The 16,291-nt window shown below is 39.5% G+C and overlaps 2 protein-coding genes across 6 annotated transcripts in view; both read right to left on the reverse strand.

Moving 5' to 3' along the window:
• The window catches only part of bptf (bromodomain PHD finger transcription factor), a 29,169-nt gene extending 25,804 nt beyond the window's left edge, over positions 1-3,365 (reverse strand). For all 5 annotated transcript variants that reach the window (XM_024271646.2, XM_024271645.2, XM_024271643.2 and 2 more), the window contains exons 1-2: positions 2,351-3,365; positions 105-927 (exon numbers count right to left, since the gene is read on the reverse strand). In XM_024271646.2, coding sequence (XP_024127414.1) covers positions 105-927; positions 2,351-2,861 — 1,334 coding nt within the window. In that variant the 5' untranslated portion in view covers positions 2,862-3,365. The remainder of the gene's footprint in view (positions 1-104; positions 928-2,350) is intronic.
• Positions 3,366-11,338: 7,973 nt separating this feature from the next.
• The window catches only part of grb2b (growth factor receptor-bound protein 2b), a 30,192-nt gene continuing 25,239 nt past the window's right edge, over positions 11,339-16,291 (reverse strand). The window contains exons 4-6 of the mRNA XM_024272624.2: positions 15,873-15,995; positions 15,335-15,503; positions 11,339-13,299 (exon numbers count right to left, since the gene is read on the reverse strand). Coding sequence (XP_024128392.1) covers positions 13,114-13,299; positions 15,335-15,503; positions 15,873-15,995 — 478 coding nt within the window. The 3' untranslated portion in view covers positions 11,339-13,113. The remainder of the gene's footprint in view (positions 13,300-15,334; positions 15,504-15,872; positions 15,996-16,291) is intronic.

Raw genomic sequence — 16,291 nt, forward strand, 5'->3', positions numbered from 1 at the left:
AAGTGAGGTGAAGCTGTTGTTTTGGCACATTCCCTTCTGTGTTTCTCTGAATAAAAAAGCTGAGGCAGAACATGAACACGGAGGACAGCCAGCTCCTAACTTACACAATAATCCTCCGAATGAGAAACCAGTACTTCCTCTGGTGGCGATCGTATCCAATGGGTTCCTGGCGGATATACGGTCTGTTTTTTTGTGCCTCTGTCACGCAGTTCGACACCCCAGACACCTTGTGCGCCACACAGATCTCACACTGCCACTCGTCCTCGGGAACCTCCTCCAGCGGCGGTTTCACACACTCGAGGTGGTACACTGCCGAGCAGGTCTCACAGCACAGCAGGTCGCCTAGCCGGTGACACACCCGGCAGTGGTCGTCGTACTGCATCGTTCCGTCTGACATCAGCTCCTCGCGAGCAATGTTGGTGGTAAGGAACAGATCCACCAAGAACTGTAGAACCTTGACCTTGCTTTCTAGAGGACCACAAGGATAACCGTCCATCTCCAAGTGCGGCAGAACATGGTGGTACTCCTTGTCACTTTCGCAGTAAGACCGCAACACCTCAGGCCACGTCATCCCATCTATGAAATACAGAGTGGAGTTGACGCTGTCTTTAAGGTCCGCAGGGCCGAAGGTAGTGTTGGAAGAGTCCTCCTCACGGAGGATGGCTTTCAACAGGGATATGTGGGTCTCTGCAATGAGCGTGCATTGCTCCTGTCCGGCCAGCGCTGCACAGAAGTCCTCGAAGCGAAAGGGGGAGAGACGCAGCACCGTGTTGAAGTTCCGTAGGACCTCGTAGATGGAGGTAATGTTGAGCAGCTCCTCGTTAGGCACCAGGAGGTCCTCGGAAGTCTCTGGAAGCTCAAGAGAAGGAATCTCTTTGTCCTCGAGAATGGGAGTGCGAGGACGGGGAACTGGCAGTTTTTTCCTCCCTGCAGAGTAAAACAAACAAATATTTAGATCTATTGTAAAAGGGTTCCAAGTGGTCTTTTAATTAATATTATGTCAAATTTAAAGAACGTCGTTTTCTAGGACATAGTTTCTGCAAAGTGGAAGGAGCTTATTAGGCTGTTGTTGCAGAGTAAGCCTGCACTGATATCCCATCATCCATCTGTTTACATCTCGCGATAGCTTACAGCTCCTCATAACCCCAAACTAACATTACTGGTGGAACAAACATGGTGAGCAATAATGGAGCTATCCAGCCATACAGTTTTAAGCCACATTCTACATCAGACGAGGAGAACAAAGACGTATATGGATTTATTTGTCTACAAATGGATGAATCAGAATGAAGAGGTGCAGGGAGCTTGTGGCTTGGCATAGTAACTTGTACACACTTGGGAGCTTTTTCCAACAAGATTTTTCCCTATGCTCTTGATCCACAACAGTTTGAATGAAGAAATACTCAGAAATGTATTTTAATTTTCTTAAAATATATCATTGATTATCAGAAAAATGCCTCCAGGACACGATGAAAACATCAAAATATCATTGTGAGTCTTCAATTATGGTATTACAACTGGCAATATGGTCAAAACATAATACTTTTGTTTAAGTGGATGCCACAAAGGTATTTTTATTTAGGATTTCTTGTAGTTACACTTTCATAAAAGCTCCACGGTGTGATGTAAAATCGCAGATGAACTTGTGAGAACTTCTGCTGCACATGGCTCCTGTCATCATTAGCTTAATGAGGCTGCCTGCTCCTGCAGCACGCAGGGAAACACGATCTGACAGGTTTGGAGACACCAACGGTGACCGCACCGCTAATGTTTTATCCCGTGCAAAAGACTGTATTCAAGTCCCAAACTAAAGATTTCAACGATTTACTGACAAAACCAAATCTACATTGGGAAAATTTGCAAACATGCTAGGTAAGCTAGGTTAGGTAGCTTTTTTGTTTAAGTTGGTCTAAATATGCAAATTTGTGGGTTTTTTTTATTTATGTTTAATAAACGTGAATTAATGGGTAGCAAAATAAATATAACATGAGGTTGAAAGCATACTAAAATAAGCAGAGAACGCTATATTTGTAGCGCTACTTGCTAGCATTAGCACGTTAGCAGCTATAGTTTTCATAAAGGTGCAGCGGTGCTTTATGGGTAAAAGGGGTATTTTGCCGTTTCTAAAACAACTTCTTAGTTTTATGTGTTGATATTACGTTGCAGCAGAACGCTGGTGTGGAAACGCATCTCAGCCCACTTGCAGCAGCTTCATTTAGCGGACTGAGGCCTGTTTTCATCCAGAGAGCATTCTCCATTTTGAACGATAAGGTTATTTGCTTCCTGCAACATTCAGAAAGGGTTGTTTTTTTCTTTCCTCCTGAATGCATGTCGGCGGGTGTGCATTTACCCGGAGTGCTGGCGTGTGTGCTCTGGCTCCGAAAGCTGCTCTCCGTGCAGTAGCTAGCAGCATCTTGATCTTCCTCCTCGTCCAGCACATCATCTTCCAGGCAGTCGGAGTCCTCTTTGAGGCCCTCGTCCTCCTCAGACTGGGGTTCCTCTTCAACAAACTCGTCCTCCTCAGACCTCAGGCTCACCGCGTCGTCGTCCTCGTCGCTCTCGTGGTCGTCGTACACCACTGTTTTGGGTGCCCCCGTCCGCCTTCCACCCCGTCCGCCTCTGCCTCCCCTACCGCCGCCGCCGCCTCTGCCTCGTCCTCTGCCCCGCGTTGACGCTCCAGACCCCCCTCTCCTCCTTCTGTTCGGTTTGGGGTTCTCCCTGATGGGGCTATCACCGTCCTCATCCCCACTGTCCCGAAACCGGGGTTTCAGGTTCCTCCTCGGTCGTAAGCCCCTGGTGGAAGCTGGGGACGGTTCTTCGGTTTGTAGCGGTTTGGCCTGCCTGCCCCTTTTCCCTCTCATGATAGACGAGCTCTATTATTTTTAAAATCCCTCCGTGCGTGGGTTTGGCATACGCAAACGCGAGCGAAACCGCGACGGCCGTGAAGCTCAGTCGGCAAGGATCCCGACGGTGCAGAGACCCCGTGGAGCCTCCGGTGTTCTTCGGGCATAAAAGCTCAAAACGTTAGCCCGGCGTCCCGTCCAGGTCCGCCTTGAGCCGCCATTTTTCTTCTCTGCCTCTGTGGCTGAACAAACAGCAGCAGGCCCTCGCTACGGGAGTCACGTGGTGTCACTGCTGCCAGCGCTCAGGCAACAATGAGCGGAGTGACAACAATAACTATAACAAATAATCTCTCACTAAGCTTTAAAATCACTAGTTTATTTAACAGCTCACAACGGCTTTTTACTGCCAATTTATATAAATAAATATACAAACATATAATTAAATGAGGGCCTTTTAAGACGTGTTAGAATGTCTCTCCAATCATCTTTTGATCTATTTTTAAATAATTCCCACTGCTCTAAAAAATAAATAAAAATGAATACAATTTTTAGCCAAAATAAAATAATTTAAAAAGTTCCACTTTGTAGGTAGTTTGTGCAGAGTTTTTTGTGCACCCCCCCCCAACGTATTTTCTACGTCACAAATACAATATTTTTCAAACTTGATTTTTTTTCATCGATTTGAATAAAGAAACACTCAGAAATGCAATTTAAGCTTAATTTTCTCAATTCATGTCCTCCATAATTGGAAAAATCACACAAGAACATGTTAAAAACACAGTTTTCGAAGGAGTGGGTCTTTAAAAATAAATTTTAACACATTTTTATTAATTTATCAAAAACAAACAAAAAGAAAATCAAATAAGAACATTGTTCTTCTATCTGCTCCCTTTCATTCATGAAGTTGTAGGACTGTGTTATTTTCTGTATTTGATTTTGTGTTTTTGATGTTCCTGCTGCTTCACGAAAGGAAACAAATAAAGAAAGAAAGTGTGGTCATTCCAAATATTGACTCAAATAAGTTTAAAAAACTGGTAAAAATATCAGCTTTTTGTTTAAAAAAAAAAGATAAAATCAGGAAAAAGTTATTTTAATTGTAGCCATAAAACAAAATGGAATCAATAAAGAACAATCTTCTTGTTTACAGACTTTTTGGCAAAATCAAGGCTATTTTCTGATGTGAATTCTAACAAGAGGAGTTGAGTTTTGGATTTTTGCTGTGTCCATTCACTGAGAACAATGAAATAGTTAGGATCGGAACAGTCTGAATGAGGTGTGACATAAAAGATCCAACCACACAGATGATCCAACATTTGAAACCAATAGAGGCAAACATAGATAATTAAGAAACAAGAACATATATTTATATTATTGAAATAATGGTTCAACAAGGTACTTTGACAAGGATTTGGCCCCTGGGAAGTGATTTAAATGCTATATTTATATGTATACAGTAAATATTTTGTTTTTTTTTTTTCTATTATTTATGGAATTGTTAAATTGCCATTTTTGTGTAAGTGACAGATTCTCAAAAAAATCTAAGAGACAGAGTTTGGGGCTGATATGGAACGGATGACAATAATTAAAGCTAATATCAGTTTTGTATTTTTATTTTCCTCATTTCTAATGTCACGTTTACGTTGAACATTTATTTTTCACTCAGAACGATCCTCTCCTCCATTTCAGCTGTCATATGTGCACTGCTACCATGGCGTCAAATCAGGATCCGCTTAAAGTGAACGAAAAAACAGATTGAAAATATAAAAAATAGGGATTGTGAATTTGGAAAAAATTTGAAAAATTGAATGCAGTTTGAAACTCCAAAAAAACATATTGAAAACTTGAGGGAATGATGGAAATTTTAAAAAAAACAAAATTGAACATTTGAAAAAATAATATTGAAAACTTGTAAAAAATTGCACAAAAAAAATGTCTCGATAGCCAATGAGCTCAAAGCCCCATGTAAAATTAGGATCATCTCAGCAGCGAAAACTCAAGAAATCTGAATTGAAATGGAAAGCTAAGCCTGAGAAACAAAAAAGTCGAAATAAACTTTTCTTAATTGGTAACAGGTTTAGTTTTTTTCAGGTTTTCAATTTTCTTTTATGTTTCAAATTTTCAATATTTTTTTGCAAGTTTTCAATATTATTTTTTCAGATGTTCAATTTTATTTTTTCAATTTTTCAATAATTCCTTCAAGTTCTCAATATATATTTTCGAGTTTCAAACTGCTTTTAAATTTTCCTTTTTTTTAATTTACAATGCCTGTTGGTCAAATGTTTAATCTGATTTTTCGTTCACCTTAAGAGGATTCTGATTCGACCCCATATGCTACATACAGTCAGAGAGTTCTGTGTTTGAGATCGTCACAGCAAAGAATCAATTCCAGATCATCTTCAGGGGCTGCAGACCGTTTTATTTGTTCCAGCAGCTGCAGCCCAATCCTTCAACTCATTCTCTACTCTCCACTGAAGTGATTCAGTGTGTGCAATTCATTGAACACGCGAGGTGTTTGTTTAAACATTGCAGTTTGTGCCAGTTATCAGTGAGTGTGACCTGAAAGAATAAAAGCACATCCCATCATGTCATAACCTGCAGCAAACAGTCAGGTAAGTATTTCATAAGTAGAAGCAAATGTCTGGGTAATCTATCTGGGTCTCCCTGCATAGTTTTATAGCGTAAAAACAACATTCTCAGACATGTTACAGTAAATTCTGCTGTGTGAAAGATCACAGAGCAGTTTTACATTATTTAATTGTGCATAAATGGTTTCAAGCTCAGGCATAAATTATAGTATATTAATTTAAAAATCATAGGAATCATTTCAATCTTTATTCTATTGTTATTCATTGCCAAAACATAAAATAATTAAAAACTAGAACAGAAAGTCCACTAGATGGCAGTACTACACTTGAAATAAGAACCAGGGAATGATGATCTCAGCTTGGGGCAAAAAACATTTTTGATTCATCACAAGAACACTTTAACTGTGAGAGACTGAATATGAAAAATATTTAACAATAAAAATAAATGATAAATGGTGTATACTTAAATAATGCTTCACTACCTTCTTAAGCGCTCCCATTCAGCCATGCACAGGGGTGTCAAACTCAATCGCACAGGGGGACAAAATCCAAAACACACTTTAGGTTGCGGGCCAAACAGAATAAACATTCATTAAACTGTAACTTTTTAACATAATTATAAACTAGATATATAGCTTTACCTGTGATAATGCTAGTGTGAATGCTGTAAGCTGAATTTGGCCGCTGAAGATGCTAGTGCTAATAGCCAGCTAAAATATTAGCTAAATGCTAAATTAGACTCATAAAACAACAACAATAGCACATTTCAGGTTATTAAAAACAGCTAGCAAGTAGCTGAAAAAATAGTTAAAATTCAAAATATCATAAAAAACTGAAAAAAGCCTAAATTAGCCAAAACAGCTAGCATAACTGACATATTAACTAAACTCTAAAACAGTCTAAAAAAGAAAAGCCTAAAATAACCAAAACAGCTAGCATGTTGCTGAAATATTAGTTAAACTCCAAAATAACCTGGAAAATTTTAGTAAATGCCAAAATAGTCCAAAAAGCTAACAGAATTACAATTTTTAAAACCTAAAAACCGTAACTTTTTAGCATAATTATGAATAATAAAAAGGCAGAAATAATATTCCAGAATAAATCAACTTAAACCTTAAATAACTTTCAATATTTTAATATCTATAAAAATATATTTTGTCAAAATTATACAAGTTAGAAATTAGCGCAAGATAATATCGGGTCATTAATAACAATAAAATAAAACGACCTCGAGGCCCGGATCCGGGTCTTGACTTTGACACATGATGTAGTTCTTGTTTCGGTCTTGTTATCAAAATCTCTTGTGATGCTGGAAGATCCAGGCACGTTTCATCATAAATGCTTGTGCAAAATCTCATCCTACATGAATCCATTCCTCCTTTGCTTCATACAGATCAGTCATCTTGTTCACTTTGCAGAAAGGCAGCACCAAAGCATGATGCTTCCACCCCCATGCTTCACAGTGGGTATGGTGTTTTTTAGGAATTCTTCTCCCTCCAAACATGCCAAAAGAGTTCCATTTTGGTTTCATCTGATCACATGACCAGATGGTTTCTGGAGAACTTTAGACAAGTTTGGACACATGCTGGTTTTGGCAGTGCAGAATCCGAATCCACGATACAGTTGTGTTACTATAGAAACCTTTGTAACTGCGGTGCTAGCTCTCCTCAGGTCACTGACGAGTTCCCCGTGTACTTCTGGGCTGTTTCCTCATTGTTTCTCCAGATCATTTAAACCCCACCAGGTGAGATGTTGGGTGGAGCTTCAGGCGAAGGGAGATCCAACATTCTCACCAAGCTACAATCTTGTCCCCTGGTGTCCTTTGACAGATCTTTGGTCTTGTTCATGGTAGAGAGGTTACAGTCTGAGTTGAAAAGTTACAGCATGTTAAAGATTTTGTGTTTAAGCGTCACCGTTGATGGCTCAAGTGTTAAAAGAGAACTAACAGGTCTTTGAGGAACAAAATTCTTATTTTCTGCTCCATTATACAAATACATTCTTTAAAAATCAAACAATGTGATTTCCTGATTTTTTTTTTTTTATTCTGTCACAGCTGAAGTGTTTCTATGATGAACACTCCCCATCATTTTAAGTGGGACAACTTGCAAAATCAGTAGCAAGTCCTTTTTTTGTCCCACATATTAATTTGAGGAAGATGCTTCTTGGTTGTTTTTAGTATTAATTCAATGTCAATACAAATTTTTGGAGCAAATATAATTTACAGAAAAGGGTAAAATCTTAGACTGCTTAAGATTTTCTAAAAAAACATACTTGTTTGAGGCAAAAGTAAAAGACTGTTGGCATAAAGCTTGTTTGTGTAAAAATATCCGACTGCGGCGCTCTGACACCGCCTGACTGATGGCTGTGGGGGCCGGCGTGGGTGTTGGAAAGTGTCACCTTAATACTTTTCTAACATGCAAAATGACCCCAAGCGACCACAAACGATGCCATGCAAGCCACCGTAGTTGTGTCACAGATCATTTAATCTGCCCGTGATGCCGGTGGGGAGTGGAGTGGAAAGACTCAACCTTTGCATGCCAGATAAATGGATGTGCTCATGCAGCTAAAACAAGTGATCTGATAACTTTATTGCGTGTCACGCAGAGATCCCTATTGTTTGCATGGGTTTGGGATTTAACTTCATCCCAGTGAAGCTCTCAGGTGTTAACATTTGAAGCTTGAACACTTTGATCTTAAAGATTTCTAAGACTATTATTGTCAAGTAGGGCTGCCACAATTAGTCGACTATTCGACGACTTATCGACTATTAAAATAGTTGACGAATAATTTAATAGTCAATTAGTCGTCACTTTATATTATATGGAGTCAGAGTGTAGTAAAGTTGAAAGGTATACTGGCATTATTCTAGCTTTTTGACTATTTAGACACTTATTAAGGTTTTTTAGGCTATTTTGGAGTTTAGGTAATATTTCAGCTACATGCTAGCTGTTTTGGCCAACTAAAGCTTTTTTTTTTCTAAGTTTTTATTTTTTTATTTTTTTTATTTTTTAAGTTTTTTAGGCTGTTTTAGAATTTAACTCATATTTTAGCCCCATTCTAGATGTTTTGGCTAACTGATGCTTTTTTTTGTTTTTTTTGCTTTTAGGCTATTTTGGAGTTTAGCTTATATTTCAGCAACATGCTAGCTAGTTTGGCTAATTTAGGCTTTTGTTTATTTATTTATTTATTCATTTTTTGTGTGTGTACTTTGTAATTTAGGTTATATTTCAGCTACATGATGGCGTTTTTGGCTAACTTAGGCTTTTTTGTTTTGTTTTTTAGGCTGTTTTAGAATTTAACTAATATTTTAACCCCATCCTAGCTATTTTGGCTAACTGAGGCTTTTTTTGTTTTAGCGACTTCAGCTATCATTTTCAGCATTTTCAACTTTCAATTTCATAATTTTCAACTATCAACACTAGCATCTTCAGCAGCCAAATTCAGCTTACAGCATTCACACTAGGATTATCACAGCTAACGCTATATGTCTAGTTTTTTTAGTTAGTTTAAAGCTAATGATGGTTAAGATGTGTGCTTTACATCCACTTTGTGTATGGCCTCATTAGCCGACTTATCAGAAAAAATAATCTGTGATTAGTCGACTAATTTAATAATCATTTGTGGCAGCTCTGTTATCAAGACAGAAAAACATCTTTGTCTCACCTATAGGTGGGAAGAAATTCCATCTCACCTTTTGTACCTTTTTAGATTTCTATATTTATCTTCCAGTGGTCAGTTCAAGAAAAAAACACAGCTGAAAATATCTTTTTCCAGATTTAAAAAGACTAGCCCCGTTCTGACTGATTTTGGGGTCATCGTGGTCTGCCAATCGCATCCCGGGGGGCATCGATGGGGCCGCGATGCTGTGCCAGCCACAACACCCCCCCAGGCCCTGACCCTGGAAGCAAGCGTCAGCCTTTGATGTTGGAGAGTGACTCTCTCTATAAACCGCTTTCTCCTTGGAAAAAAGGGATGACTTTTTCCAAAATTAATATTTACTCAAAAAGTCCAATTTAAGCTAAGGAAGGCTAAGCCAGAGCAGGAGAAGAAAATACCAGAAAAGACAGAAATCTCAAATCATCTAATGTTCATTTATGTGAAGCGCCATGTGGCGAGCAGCATCTTCAGGCCTGAGAGGCACACCCCCCATGGCAGAGTTTGTCCTTTCAGAGTGTGGACGAACACACAACAGAAGCTCCTCATCAGTTTAGTCTGAGCTGCAGAAATGTTTCAGAGCTTCGCATTATGTGTCTGAGTGACAAATGGCTGCACTGGAGCAGGAGGATATTTTCAGGCTTCAGCTCACTGAGTGATGCCAGCTGAGAGGATTCTCTGAGGCAGCAGCAGCTGTTTGAGGCGGACTGCCACCGCCGTGGAAGCAGAGGGAAGGGAAGAGCTTCAGAAGTGCTGTGGAAGCTGAGAGCCTGAATGTGGAGCAGACAGAGCATCAGACCATGGCTAATGTGATGCTAAACATCACAGAGATCTAAGGAGAGAGATAAAAAATGGTTTTCTTGAGCTGAAAAAGAGAACCAATGTAGAGAAAGGTTCTTCTGGATCTGGGGTGGTGATAAAACCATATAATCAACATCAAATAAAAATAACTTGCCTGTCAAAACTAATAAAAAAATTGATTTATTGATCTGGATTGCTGCTTTCAGGTACATGCTGCAGCTCCTAAAAACATCAACTATGAACATGAAAGCTTGGATTCTTGGTCAAATGAGGCAAAAATCCTCCTGTACACCAGCAGGACTACACTATAATCTGTCACGAACAGGTGTGTGGTTCAGGAGCCTCTCTTCTGGCGGACATAGCAACAGCTTGGTGGTGGAAGGGGCATTTTTCCATCCATCCTCAGATCCCGCTGAATCTCTTTAGAGGTCACAGCTAGTGTTGGATGACCCTGAGCAGGTCTCCAGTCTGCTGCAGGGACATACACTCACCACAAAAAAGAAGTCAAAATTTTACAAATAAATTCTTTAAATAAGAAAAAAATCAGTTGATACGGTAAGAAATACAGTCTTCTTAAGAATTCTTTTTTTAAGAAAAAACCTTTTTGTCACCAAGTTCTTTTTTTCCTCAAAGTAAGAATATTTTGCTATTAAATTTAATAAGATCATTTTTCTTGCAAGACAAACATTTAGACATTTTACTAGAAACAAGGGCCTATTTACTATAAGATTCAGTGTTTGAGGTGCACTCACACGTGCACACTTAGAGAACACGTGTCAAAGTCAAGGCCCGGGGGCCGGATCCGGCCCTCCAGATCATTTTATTTTATTCTTATTAATGGCCCCATGTTATCTTGCACTTATTTCTAACTTTTGACAAAATATATTTTTATAGAGTAAAATATTGAAACTTATTTAAGGTTTAAGTTGATTTATTCTTGAATAATATTCCTGCCTTTTGATTATTCATGATTATTTTAAAAAGTTACAGTTTTGAAGTTTAAAAAAATTGGCCTTCTGCTAGCTTTTTGGACTACTTTGGCTTTTTTTTTAGGCTATTTTGAAGTTTAGCTAATACTTCAGCTACATGCTAGCTGTTTTGGCTAACCTAGATTTTTTGTTTTAGTTTAACTGGTTCAGCTTCAGTGTTTTCAGCTATCAATTTCAGCATCTTCAGCGGCAAAATTCAGCTTACAGCATTCACAGTAACATTATTGTAGGTAATGCTACATATCTAGTTCATAATTATGTTAAAAAAAGTTCATGTAAAAAATGTAGTTTAAGAGTGTTTAATAAATGTTTCTCCTGACCTAAGGTGTGTTTTGGATTTTGTCCCCTTGTGCGATTGAGTTAGACCCCCCTGATGGAGACACCAATAAACCTATGACGTTTGTGCCAGACGCATTTCTTGAAGGTAAAAATATATATACAATTAAAAAAACTGAAGACTGCAACACAAGTTTAATAATTGCTTTTTATTCATTGAAAACAAAACAAAAAAAGAATGCAAATAAAAAATAAAGAGCAAAAACAAAACAGTATCATTAGATAAGACAAGGCGAGTTCCATGTTGGTGAGACCTAAGGTGAAGCGGGTCCATGTAGGAGGAGTAAAACAGGAGAGGGGGGAGAGGAGGGACGCTTTTCTTTCTTTTTTTTATTATTTACATCATTTCTGGCTGCAGGACTGGTGGGCCCCAAAAAAGGGGCTTCAGGGGGCTGGGAGGGGGGGCTCAAAGTAGCAGGTCAGAGACACTGAAACACCAGAGAGAAAGGCACTATCCAGAGAGAAAATAAACACAAACACAGTAAACAAACACACATTTGGACCAGAACAAAACTTAGGTTTGACAAAAACAAAAAAGTGCTTGACCACACACCACGATGGACAAAAAAAAAAAAGACAAAAAACACTTTTACATCATCTCAGCTCGTCTTTCAAATGTTAGCAAAATAAAGGAAAACAGAACAGACAATCTCACAGTTCTCCGAACTCTGAATCTGTGCCAGCTGCAGGTTTTCACCGGTGGTTAGTCAGCGTGGTTAGCCGGACTCCGCCCCTTTGCTTCGTGCACGTACAAGGAGGAGAGCGTCTGCTGATGCATGCAAGCAATGAATGTGTTTGAGAATGAGTCTACCTGTACAAGTCCTCTCCCACCGCTCTCTACAAACTATTGACAACAATTCAGCACGGCTTAAAATCCCTTGCGTGGTTGTGTGGGTCTGACTGCGTTTCCCTCATGTTCGTCTACAGATTCAGTCAGCTACATTCACTGCCCAAGTCAATTGGCTGCAATAAATATATCGGCTTTCAAAAAGTGAGCTGTCCTCAAAGGCTTTTCTTTGTTGTTGTTTTGCAGCGTTCGCAGCTCCTCTTGCTGGTCGACATTAAGCTTCTTGAAAGAACTGACTGTAGTTGCGTTATAGACCAGAGAAACCTCGTCCCAATGGAACTTTTGGCGCCTCGGATGTCGTGCGGTTTATCCGAAAAACCTCAGATAGATTCAGACAAAAAAAAAAAAAAAAAGACAATTCATCACATTCTAGAGCTACAAGGTCTTACCCTGACTAACAGGAGATTGAACATAATTTACAAATGGAAAATAATTTGTGATGAGAGGTAAAACAAACAAACATACAAATATATAATATATATTCTTAAAAAAATGGATTCTCTCTATACTTGATTCATTTATGCAGCCAATAGCTGAAGTACAATGCTCACATACCAATGGTCTTTAACATGGAAACCTACTGTTTTGTTGACATCATTTTTCTTTTTGTACATTTTTAAAACAATTTCTTTTTTTTTCTCCTTTAAAACAAGAGAGGATTTATTGGAAGGGAATTCATTAAAGTGATTAAAACATGCTGCAAAGAAAGAAGAAGGAGTGAAAGGCAGAATGTTAGGAAGTGGAGACGCTGCGGGAGCGCCGGATCGTTCCGTTCTCCTCTCTGCTTTAGGGTTCTCTGCGTTTAGACTTCCCTCAGACACGGCTCCGCCCCCCACGGAGGCGTGAACGTTCTCGGCATCAATGAGAGTCGACTTTGCTTGGCTGTCGTCTACCGCAGCAGTGTTCTCTTTCAGCTGTTTGCATTCTGGCTGTTTCTGTGGGGATGGCCATGAGGGGGTGGGGGGCGGATCCGGGCTGGAGGTGGTGGAGGTGGGGGGGTGATGAGATCAAAAACAATGATGATGATGATGGCTGCTGTTGAACATGGCCTGGCTGATTCACATGTTCCGGCTGACGGGCGTGACGTAGTTGCGCGGGAACATGCCCGTCTGGCCGTGGCAGCCTCCTTTCCACCAGTTGGGGTCAGAGTTGTCCAGGACCTGAATGAAGTCGCCGCGTCTGAAGCCCAGCTCGCCTTCCTCCTGGGGGTCGAAGTCGAAGAGCGCTTGTACGTATGTAGGATGCTGTAGAGACAAAAGAAGGGAGAAAGATCTTACATTTCTGAAACATTTATATTTATCCTGCAGCAAATCAAGCAAAAAGTTCTCTTATTGCTCCCATAAAAGCAAAGTCTAACATAACTTCCATCATTAAAACATGTCTTATTTCCAGCCTCTACCTTCTGTCTTCTAAAGTCAGACATAGTTCCACTTCCTTTTTTTCCTCAGACGTCTGAGTCTTTGTCACACACATTTACAGTTGAAATAATGGTTAAACGTTGGAGCCTCCACCGCTCCACGCCTCAATGTTTCCCGCTAAACTGCAGCGTTAATGTCGATGCATTAACTCAGAACTGCAGCAAACGTGTGGCTTTGTGCAGCCATCTCAATCCAATCACAGGGAAAAGCTTTTAGCAAAAGAGGGAACGCGCACAAGCATTGAAGAGCTGCATACAGCAGCTTGATTGGTTTAAATCTATCACACAAAACTCATTCGGGTGACCATTTTTAACAACTGTGGCCATGCCTTTTCTTGCAGGAAAGCTCAGGTTTTCTCTTCATACTTCAATATGACCCAGTGTAGACGTAAGCCTTAAACCCAGATCTTCCTGGATCTGCTGATCAGCTGGATCAGGTGTGTTCAGTAAGTCAGAATGAGGAGACACCTGAGTCAGCAGCCAGGAGGGATGGGCAGCTCTGCATTTTTTTTACTTTCATCTTTTTTTATTTTTGATGTGTTGCATGTGAGAGCGTTTTTTTTTTCCACAAACTAAAAGCAAACAAACATTTTTCCCCACTTTTTGCATGACCATCTGTTAAACTTCCCTGTTTTTAAAAGCACATTCTTTCATTTTATCTTTGTAGAATTAAATTTCACCTAGCATAGTTTCTGGAGTATAAATAGTATTTTTTACATAGTTTGGCTGTGTTTGTGACTTGCATGTGATTTAAAAAAAATAAATAGCAACAACCACTAGACGGCACTGTAGTTGTGTACATCGGTATTTGCTACTGACAGCAACACAGAAGAAAAAGCATAGCTCAGTCTTACTTACTCTTTGGTAAAAATGACAAAAGGAGTAAAGTTAACTTGTTAGGATTTATACTACAGTTATCTCACATGTGTTAAAGTCAAGGCCCAGGGGCCGACTCCGGCCCTCCGGGTAATTCTATCGGCCCTCCAAATCATTTTATTTTATTGTTATTAATTTTGACTAAATATATTTTCATGGAAAGTATGTTTTTTCTTCTTTATTATGGATTTTTGGCTGCTGAATCCTCAACTTTGGATGAACTTATAGAAAAAAAGTAATTTACCAACACTAAAGTATTTACTTTATATATAAAAAAAAGATTAACATTTTAGACAATTCTCCATGCATTAAATAATAGCAAGATGGAGTTGGTGAGTTTAGTTTTGAATACGTTTAGTATCATCCGACACCTTTGTGACTAATATGCTTACATTAAATGATCTCACTTTAATATTTAAATTTTTTTCATTTTTAACTCTTCAAATATCAGTTTAACCGGTAGAAATGTCACAAATCGTTAACCTGAAATTTGAAGAACGATATAATGTAACTGCAATAAAAGACACTTTTTGAAGTATTTTTTAAGAGTTAAACCTACAACAACAACAAAAAGTTTCTGCTCTGCATCCATAAAGACTTTAAAAGTAAAACCTGTGACATTTAGATTCGACTATAAATCATAAAACTGTGTCAGCCAAAGGAAAGAAAGCTCTGATGTGAGTAAAAGGTGGAGTCATGTGACCTGAGCGTGTGGTGATCTGGAGTGGTTTTCTACACCCACGGTTTCACGCCAAAGATCAGCTCCACAGCAGGTCTTCCGCTGTGCTCACATGTGGTGGAGCGGCAAACCCATATGCTGGGAGATTTCTCTCTTCATGCCATTGCATGTAAGCTACCATAAGCCAAGTTAATGAGTTCCATCAACACATATCAGCATATTCACATTTTTAAACAACAGTTTAGTGTGAGGCGACTGCAGTACGGATGTGCTTCACGTGTGTCGCTCTCAGCACGCCGTGTCTCACCTGGGGAACCTGCTCTATGTCTCGCAGAAAGATTTGCTGATTGCGGGAGACTGAAGTGGTGCGGTGGTAATCAACCAACTCATTGAGAGAGTTAAACTTCACCACCCATAGGAAATACTTTCCAGCTCCATCGCGGAGAACCTTGAAGTGCTGCACGTCATTTCCAAACCTGCAGAGAACAGACACATAGAGGATGGAATCTAACGTTGAAAAGTGTGGTGGAAAAGCGGGTAAATGAAGGTGTGGGGAGCGATGCTATTTATGTATTTATTTAAGCAAAGCTAAAAGTTCTATTTAAAATACGTTATTAGTAAATAAGGAGTAAAAAATAGAAAATGAGTCAACTCAAACATAAATGAAATAAACTGGATCTGCATCAAATCTACACGTGACTCAAACTCGCCGAGTACAGAAATTTATGAATTTGTTTGGAAATGAGGAAGCCCTTCATACCCGGGTTAAAGTTACAAAACATGAATAGAAAAACTAATGTGACTCATTTTTTCCCGGAGTGTGGCGTCAGGGTGGTGCCACTCACTTGACAGACAGGGAGAAGTCCCCCGGTGCGCTCTCGCTCTCTCTGATGAGGAAGGCCCCGTCAAGCCTCTGTTTGTTCAGCATCTCCTCTGCTTTGGCGCGAGGAATCTTCCCGAAGAACCACCTGGAGGATCGCAAAGACAGGAGAAACATGAGGGTGGGGGGACTTCAATCCATGACCGTTTTGGTTTGGGATCTATAAGAAAAAGGTTTAAGTTAATGCAAACGTGTAGAGAAAACTCTATGGGGGCAACTCTGAAGCTACGCTCACACCGCCCTCAAGTGGCCACTTCCAATTAAACGTTTATGTAAACGCATGTGTGGATTTTAGGCTTTCGCATTTATAACTCCTGTGTCCACATGCAAGCTTTTACAACTGTTTTTGGGCTCCAAGTACAAAAGCCACTGACGTTAAACTGG

This window comes from Oryzias melastigma, linkage group LG8 (assembly GCF_002922805.2).
Source record: "Oryzias melastigma strain HK-1 linkage group LG8, ASM292280v2, whole genome shotgun sequence".
NCBI lineage: Eukaryota > Metazoa > Chordata > Actinopteri > Beloniformes > Adrianichthyidae > Oryzias > Oryzias melastigma.